Below are 9,505 nucleotides of genomic sequence, written 5' to 3'. Positions count from 1 at the left end.
TACCGACGCTCTGATGGGAGCAGGAGGCAGAGGAACACGCGAGGCTTATGACAAGCCACCTGCTGCGTCGTGCCCAGCTAACGTGAGGCTTTTTTTCGCTGTTGCTGCGGCGGAAGCATGACTGGACCTTGCATGACAAATTCCCCACCTGGCCAGATAGCCAGGGAGCGAGCGTCCCTGCGCGCCGGCGGGGCAAGCGCTGCTGGCGGCTCGGTAGGCGACAGGGCTCAATATCTGGTTCCCTGCGCACGGGGCCGAGGACGTTTCCTCTCCGTGCCTCGCCCGGAGCTGAGGGTCGTCTGCGGCTTCGGGACGTAGAGGTCACTGAACACGTTTCTCCCTCCCTTTCCCTGCCATGACCCCCCTCCCCGTCTATTTGCATGCACATACGAAGCTATATGAACACCAGTAATATTCTCAAACGTTCAATTACTGCTTGTTAGCACCGCTCTTCCAAGTCATTTCAGATATTTGGACTCATTCCGCTTAATGTAGCTTCAACCTATTGACTTGCCAGACGAGACGTTCATTTGGACCCAGCCGCTAAAGCGGTGGAAACAGACTTCAGCTCGAAACTGTGCTGCTCTCCCATCTGACGGATGTTAATACACAAACGAAATCCATTTGGATGTTTCTTGTTACCAGAAGGCTGCGCTGACGTTCAAATGATCTAAACCGTAGCATCTGGAAGCCTGTGCGAGCATCTTTTTGGAATAGGTTTCGAGACATTTCGTTCAACCCAAGCTGAAGAAGGATCAAAATGGGACACCAAGCAACTGACGATAGTTTCCAGCCTAAATGAAACTGGCTGCTTCGTTTGGAAGTAGGCAAATGAAAATACGCCTTCCCATTTCGTGCGCCCCCGGGGGGCCGCATGCCGCCGGGCCCGGCCTCCCTGCTGCCTGCGGCCCCCGCGGCCGGCCCTGCGCGCCGGGCAGGGGGACACCGCCTTCATCTCCAAGATACCCGCTGGGGTTTGGCCTCGTTCAGGGTTTTCCAGGCGCAGCAATTCATAAACACTGTGATAGGACATGTTATTCGAGTTCCGTTCAGTTTTAATGAGGATACGTGGGGGAGGGTGTGCGAGACGATAAATTCAATAGTCCAGATATCAGCCACTTTGTTAATGAAATAAAGATGAAGGAGTTCCTGCTAAGGTTCCCTCTAACGCGTAGGAGTGCTCAGTACCTCCGGGGTGCTCGTGAGTATCTGCAGTGTACTTCACACTTCGTATTACGTTTGCAATCAGGATGCTTTTGTCTTTCAAACGCTCTTACGGACTCGGACACCAAACAGACCGCTGCTCAATCAAATACAAAGAATTGAGATTACTCGGAAACCCAGGCGAGCCCGCCGAGCCTGCCTTCCTCCCGCCCCCGTTTCAGGGCCAGAGACGCAGCCGGGGAGCGGGTGTGCCGGCAGGCCTCCGGGGCGCCCCGAGGCGCGGGGAGCGGGCGCGGGTGCCGGCGGCGCCGGCCGGGACGCGCTGCCGAGCTGGGGGCTCGCAAGCCCCGCGGCAGCCCCCCACCACGGGGCGGGGGAGACGGGCCGCTCCCCGGCAGGCCCGGCGCGGCGGGCCAGGGGCAGCCCCTGCGGCCAGCGGGGGTCACAGCACAGCGTCCCTCCCCCGCCCTCCCCAACAACCCAAACTCCTTGACCTACCCAAATCAGCAACGTTTCTCGACGTGATTTACGGTGCGTTCAAAAGCAACGTTAACTAAAGCCGAGGGAATTTAATGATTGCGTATACTTGCTTTCTCAGTTTCTTTTAAAGGGAGATTAATCAGACTGTATATCAGACTGTAACCCATTACTTGTAGCGCAAAAGAAAGGGAAAGGGTGATCAATAATGCTGCATCTAACACACACACGCACATATGGTTCAGTTTGTGGTTTATTACAATTAAAGTGTATTCACTGGAAGCCAGTATCAGGTACAACAAATGCCAATATTCCAGCAGCGGAAGCCACAAGGAACCTATCTGCTTCGGTTTCTCAGCTGCTCTCTCAAAATGCAGAGATATTAATAGTCAAACATAAAAAAGAGAATTGAAGTGCTTCTTTTTGGACGGGTCTTTCACATTAACTTGCTCATATGGACACTGCAGAAGAAATAAAACAAGTCGTTAGTGCATTACCTAGTAATCAGGATGGAAAAGCCCAACCCTGCTTATGGTTAACAAGAATTGTTAATGATATATAAATCATTTGATCTAGTGTGCCCTCCAGACTAAAAGGAAAATAATGGCAACCCCAAGCAAATGGTCCTAATTAGTGTCCAAGAAACCACTTCCTAAATGTATCCTTCCAACTCATTTCAGTTTGACTGTCCAGAACAATCTTTTGTTCTTAAACTTCTTTATTTTGTGTGTAACTGCAAAAATGTGCTGCATTCCAAAGCTCCTAAAACAGCCCGTCTAAGGGTATCACGCAGCAATAGGAGCAGAAGGGAGGACAATATGATTCTAGTCTCCCAGTATTGCCTGTAAATATTTCCTGATCATCTGGAACTTTTTTCCCCAAGCCTTGCCTCCTGCCAACCTCCTCTGAGAAGCCCCAAAGGAGATTTCATCAAAAAAGCCTTTGCCACTATGCAGACAGCGATACAAACTTTAAAAAGGAAAAGCTAAAAACGGACCCATAACTAAGTCGTGCATATTTGAACTATGTATCTCATGCTTTCGCTCCCTCTTTCCACTGCTTTAAAGTATGATCTTTAAGTTAAATACACTATGAGTACACCCATATATACTGCACTTTATGTGGTACCCGTGTGAGGATCCACGCACCAACTGCAGGAGTAGCAAGAATGTGGTCAGCGGGTTATTACGGCCTTGATTCTGTCTCCCTTGAAATCAATGAGACTTTTGCTATTTTCTCTCATGGAAGGACTGTATCCTGGATGTACAAAATACGGACTATTACTTCTCATAAGACTGAGTAAGATTGAGTGCCAGATCCTATTACTTAAAGTAAATCACTCTCTGTTCTACCAAATCCTACATCTTTTGACACTTCTCAATCTGACTACAAGACATAATTCTGAAAGTTTTAAACACAGCTCTGGAACAGTAAATTACCTTTGTGACAAAAACCATCTTGGTTTTATTATCTTGTTTCTTTAAAAAAGGAACGCTTCCTGGAAACAGACTTTCTGACATGCTGGTTCTTTTCTAGACATAACGGACTTGCCAAGGAGAACAGAACTTCTATAAAACGACAGTCAATTAAAGCTCTCGTGTGCAGTACGCTTCACGGTATTTCCAAGAGATAATGCTAATGGGAAATGTTGCAATGTTTTATTTTAACTTTAAGAATATCCCTCAATGACCTTTCCTGGACTTAAAATGTCCTTGACTCGTTTAAAGTCACTATAAAACAAACAAGATGGGTTGCCAACTCTTACAACCGCAGCAGAAATGATTTTACAAAGTCATGGAGACAATATGCAAGCTTATGCTGAAAAGCAAGGCTTTCGTACTCACATGTCTGCACGCACTGCCACAGCATTTACCTCGCTGCAAGTGGGCAACTTTGGTGAACACTAAATAACCCGTAACTGGATCCACATAGCTCTGCTGGCCAGCCTTGAAAGCAAAACAAACAGCCTCAGCCCTGAGGAGCCTTCGTCTCTTTGAGGCTTCATACTGGAAACGATTTTGGTATTATTCTCCTAAAACATAACTGCCTAAGTGGAATCAGCCTGATTGGTGGTTCATGATTAAATGTGTTTATAAAGCTGCTTTATTTTGTAATTCACGACGACCTAAGAAACGATCAGACAGGGACAGCCTAGGGACGCGGGCGCTGCGCACCGCCGGGGCGGTTCAGCGCTGCCGAGAGCCGCCCCCCCGCTCGCCCCGCGCAGCGCCGAGCTCGGGAGCCGCCGGCGGCAGCGGGCGCCTCGCAGCCTCCCCGCCGCCGCCGGGGCAGCAGCTCCCCGCAGCGGACCACACGTCTTGGCTCCCTCCTCGCCGCACCCTGGCCCCCTTCTCGCTATCTCCTCTTCCCCCCGAGTTTCCACTCCCCGGGTTTCACCTGTCGAGGGTTTTACACCGAGATCAGAGCGCCCCGAACATCCTCTGCCGCTTTTCAGAGCTCCCAGGTGCACAGCGACGCTGACCGCTCCCGCCCCGGCGCCACCGAGCGCCCCGCGGCCGGTCCCGCCGCCTCGCCGGGGCGCTGCCTCCGCCCGGCCCGGCCCGGCCCGGCCCGGCCCGGCGCACGGCGGGACCCCAGCGGCGGGGCGAGGCGAGCCCGGCCCCGAGCCGCCCCGGGCGCGTTTCCAGGCCGGGCCGCGGGGTCGCTCACCCCCCGCCTCGCCCCGCCCCGCTCTCACCGCGACGGCCTCCCGGTGCAGCTCCGCGATGCGCCATTCCAGCGGCGTCAGCGGCGCGGCGGCGGCCGCGGGGGGGCAGCCGGGGCCGGCCCCCGCGGTTGCGGGCCGCGGCGCGGCGACGGCCGGGGCGGGGGGCGCGTCCTGCGCCGGCGCCGCCCGCTCGGGGCGCCCGGCGAGGGGCGGGCGCGAGCGCGGCGGCGGCGCGGCCCTGCTGCGCGCGGCGCCCGTGGCTGCCGCCGGCCCCGTGGCTGCCGCGGCCGCGCGGCCTTGTGGGAGGCGCGGGCGGGCGCCGCGCTGCCCCCCCGCGACATGGCGGCGGCGCCGGGGCCGGGGCCGGGGCCGGGCCTGGTCCGCAGGCTCTTGCTCACCTTGCCTGGTTCCCCGCAGGAGCTCGGCCCTTTCCCCGCTTGTGGCCTCGGGGTGACCCAGCTCCTCTCCGGCTCCTCTGCCTGCCCCGTTGGGTCCGGCCTTCCCAAGCGCCCCAGCTCAGACCTCCGGTTCTTCCTGCAGGTTGCTTCGCTAATTCCTGAACGTTTCCAGCCGCCCTTCCCTTCCGCCCCGCCAGAGCCCCGCTCCTGCCCCTCCGCCTGCGGCTGGACGCCTTGCTCTCGCCCCAGGCCCGCAGCGCCGCGGAAGGGCCGCGGTGACCAGCCCAGCACAGGCCGCAGGCAGAGCCTCCTCACCCTGGGTCTGAGCGCTCCCGGCAAAGTCCAGTCACCAGCAACCGTGGCGGCGTGTGTGCCGCAGGTACGGCAGGATACGTGGCTGTACGCAAACTCTGCTTTGCTGCAGTTGATAGCTTGGCCCCATCAGGACACGCTTTCATGTATTTGGCAAAAGTTGTGCTCACAGCACGCGCGGCTCCCAAAGCGTTACCTCCCTGCCAAGTACGCTACTGCTCCAGAGCAGGCCATGCACGCGCTTCTTAGGGTTACTGGAACTGCTAACATGGACCCAGCAAGGTATTTTGTCATGGCCTTATGTACTTACCAGAAGGCTCTATCTTTCTGTGGCTAAAATCTTGCAAAATGTTTAGCCTGAAGCAAAGTAGAGCCTGAGAAATAAGAGCTTGATTTATCAAAAGTGCAATGTTTTAAGGAACCCAAAAGAAAAGTGTAGGGCAGCTTTACACATAGCGAGCTACCGGCTCCACTTGTGCGTTTGCAAAAAGCATATTGTTCAGTATCAGTGAATAATTCGAAATAATCCTCTTTAGGACTGAGTATCTGCATCAAATTGGTTTAAAACATTTATTTTTATTTATAAATTCATGAAACATTCTGTAACATTTGCAAGATCCAAAAATGTGTACAAACATTGTGCCTAATCTGGAAGTTTATTTTCTTTCCTAGGGCTGTTTTCAGTTTTTTAGTGTACTCATCAATCTAGATTACAATTCATATAAATACTCCTTCCGCCTGAGGTCACCATACAAAAAATTACTTCCTTATCACTGAACTCAAGAAAAATAATCAAGGAAATCTGTAGTTAAAACAAAGATATAGTCTTAGTTCACCTGCCATTTACATCTTCATTTATAAATTAATGTATGGGTTCCCTCATGCTGTCACTAATTTTGGATTTAGGTACCCAGTGACTTTACTCAGGTGAATCTGGAGGTACAATAGTGGAAGGGGAGACTTAGTTCGCTGACACCTTGACTCCACAACAGTCCCGTCGAAGTCCAGCACACAGCTTCGTGGCACGCATCTCCTTCCTAGCGGTCACTGAAACACAGGTCCTCTGTACCCTCGATACCATATTATTTGAATTATTTGAAAAAAGTGGTACTGCGGATAGGTATTGCAGCTGAGTTTGGGTGAGGCAGAGAAGATCAAGGAGGCAGCTGGTATGGGCAGTGCTGAATGACAACTGCTTCTTTTATTCTTACAGATTGCGTTGGTGGATTATGCAATTTAGCGGTTCTGACCATAACAACAAATAATAATTTCAACAAAATCTGTATATACTAAAATGTCAAAAAAGGAGAAGATATGTAGATTTCCCAGCTGAGCATCCTATTTGATAGGTGGGTGAGTTATATGTTCCAGTTAAATGAATGCAAAAAAGTATGCATGTTTTTGCAGATATTGGTCCCGCTTCAGTAGCAGCTTGACAAATACTAATTTTTCAGAAAAATCCGCAACCAGTTTTACTCATTTATTCAAAACTATCAAAACCTGCTTTTTCAGTGAGTTAAAAAGGGATTTGCAGAGCCCTATTGGTCCATTTGGCCAAATGTCTGAAGTTGTAGGGATGTTGTTTTATTGTCAGAGAACAACTTGTGATTAGGTTCTCGAGATACAGAGCGGGCTGGCAGTAGTGGACAACGCTGACTTTGCTTGCGACTGACACACGAGGCCCTGAACACGTCAAGGAAGAATGTCCTATCAGATGCTCTTAACTGCTTGTTTGTAAAAAAAGCACATGTAGACAGTGCTTCTATAATAAGAATTTTAATATCAGGTTCAAAACAAAAACATTAAGTTCTCTTAGGTCCATTGCCAAATGCACTAACTTTACACTATGGGTTTTTTTTGGGGGGGGGGGGCGGGGAATGCCTGTCACCTGTTGAGGAGAGTGTCCTCTGCATAGTCACTTTTTAGGTTAAAATGATGTGGAAATATATCTTCTTGGTTTGCCACTTGGTACCTCTGTACACAACCCAGAAAAATTGGCATTTGTAAGAGTGGTAAGCAGTCCTAGAAAAGGTTTGGTACATTTTTTGAATTTGTAACCCAGGCTACCATTATTTCACAGTACTGATAGTATGGGTTATGCAGTCACTGGGTGTGTCGTGTTCTCCCTTGATTTGTGCTTGTTTATGGGCTTTTCTTGCATGCAGCTTGTGAGCCATAGCACTAAACATTTTTACCTACTTTTCTTGTGGTCCAGTTGCTTTCCCCTTGTTTGGCAGCCCTTCCAACACAGCAGTCCCTAAATAAGGACACGTTGACATGTTTCACATCATTCAGCCCTCTTCTGTAGACTGTTAGGAGAATTTCAGCCATGAGTAATGGGAGCTCTTCCTACAGCTTTGCAATTTACTTAGGAGAGCCGGTGCCTTTTTAGTGGCTGGCACTAATTTCTTTCTGTATTTTTTCCTGTGTTCTGTGGAACAGAAATCAGAATTTTTTCAAATCATAGTTACAGACAGAAAGCCATCTGTGATAGACATTTGGAGAATATGCAATGTTGAGGATCTTTTAATAGACTCTGCTTTTTGGTATGGGCTAACCTTTCTTTGGAGAGAATAAGAAATCTTTCCGAAATGTTGTTTAGTGAACTTTCTCAAATTCTCAGCTGTCTATGCTACAGAATACAGTCAGCTGTGAGCTTAGCAATGACATGTATTTGTAAAGGCAGAAAGGAAAATAGCCTTTCACTTTCTATGTGCTGATATATTAAAAAGGCACATGATAATGCTAAACGGAGCATATCTACTTTTGGTAAAGAAGCTGTGTTGGTACGTTTACTGCTACATGGCATGGTGCCATTGGGACATCTGAGCACAGTAACAACAAAGTAATTAATGAGCATACAGTTAATCTATACTTTATTTAGGATTTACTGTCTTTGCTATTATCTGACTGAGTTCTCTGTCAGTGTTCTTCATATCACCGCTGCACTCTTGGTCAGCAAAAAATTGGTGGTTAGACAATTATGAAAGCCTGGTGCTTGCTAGCGCTGTTTTACTTTGTCAGGATGCAACACTGTAAGGCGGTCTCAGTGAAAATGAGAATCAGGTTTTGAGTATCATATCTGAGCTCCTAAGTATGTAAGTGTGAACCTTCTGCACATTGCTTAGCTAAAAGATAGACTGTGCAGTGCCTACAGCACATTTTGTGGTCAAGGGATTTGGGAGAAGGGAGCAGTCTGAAATGCACCTCCGTTCCTGGGAAATCTCAGGGGGGCTGAAGAATTGTCATTGCCTGTCAAGTTCTCCTTAGCAGTAACAACCATCGTGCTTTTCACAGACAGCAATCCAGAAAGGGAAACAGCATAACAGGGGGACTGTCATTAAATACAGAATTATTCACTACTGCTCCTTTGCTTTATTTTTTCTTGTGTTATGTAAGCTTATTTCTCATGTCATTTAAATTAATGTACATTTATGGTACTTAACTGTTAGTAGGAAAAATATCATTTTTAGATCAAAGAGTAGCTAATGAATAAGAAACACTTGTTCAACAGTTGGTGATTGCAGTAATTTGCTCTTATGTATTGCATGTGCAATCACCAACATCCAAAATTGTAGTATCAATATCAACTAATTGAAATGCTATGTATGGTAGCACTACATGTGAAAGGGCTGACTTGCTTGAGCCTGCATCCTCCACTGTGATTCATTTTTTTTCCCTAGCACGTATGGAGGGAATCCACTGCAGTCCTTTTCTGTGTGAGGATTAGCATTAGCATTGCAAGGACTTGACAATTTTGTTTGTATAAGGAATACAGGAATGCAAAGGGTTCCCCTTGGGTGGAGTGTCTCCTTCCTCTGAAAGCTGGATAAAGTTTTTTTTTTCCCTAACAGAAAAAAATATTATAATCTTTCAAGACCATTTGTTTAAGGATCATAAATGAAAAAATAAAGTAAATATGTGGGAACACTTGTAGATAAAACATAATTATCATATGATTTTTGTTCCATTATGGAAAAGATACAGTACTCCATAGGTTTCATAGTTTTTCTAGAGCAAAAGAAATTAAGCTAATGTTCCGTCTACTTTGAACTAGAATTGAACTTTTTATTGTCTTTATCCATGACCTGAAGCAGCAGTCAGCACAAAACAGTTTTCATATAATACAGGGCAATGAAAGACTGCTACAATTGTCTGTATGCTGTAGGGGATTCTGGCAGGACTGATCTTTAGCAAGCTGGAGATACCATTGAGCAGTGCATATAGTAGACATACAATCCATATAATCTAAAATGTGTTGGTTGGAGCCACCCTCCTGGTGTTGCCTGGAGATTATATACCAGTTTGGAAAAGGTGCTTGTGCACACATCCCTGCAGAGACAGGAGAAAGGAATACCTGTTCCCGTCTCTGGACCGAATGTTGTATTTGCTTTCTTCTGTCATGCCCTATGGACACTGAGAAATACAGTTTCAGCAGTAGCACTGTTCAAGGGGTGATGGTACTGGTGGAAACGCCAACTGAAAA

At 48.3% G+C, this 9,505-nt stretch overlaps 1 protein-coding gene across 1 annotated transcript; it reads right to left on the bottom strand.

Moving 5' to 3' along the window:
* Window positions 1-1,876: 1,876 nt before the first annotated feature.
* On the bottom strand, window positions 1,877-8,302 carry C8H1orf53 (chromosome 8 C1orf53 homolog). The gene is given in 5 exon segments (XM_064516408.1): window positions 1,877-2,102; window positions 3,486-3,587; window positions 4,340-4,618; window positions 4,620-4,684; window positions 8,272-8,302. Coding segments are annotated over 5 exon segments (549 nt in total). The 3' UTR covers window positions 1,877-2,030.
* Window positions 8,303-9,505: the final 1,203 nt, after the last annotated feature.

Source organism: Dromaius novaehollandiae, chromosome 8, assembly GCF_036370855.1.
Source record: "Dromaius novaehollandiae isolate bDroNov1 chromosome 8, bDroNov1.hap1, whole genome shotgun sequence".
NCBI lineage: Eukaryota > Metazoa > Chordata > Aves > Casuariiformes > Dromaiidae > Dromaius > Dromaius novaehollandiae.
Note: the sequence above shows the minus strand (reverse complement) of the source record. Positions and strands in the feature narration are given on the sequence as shown.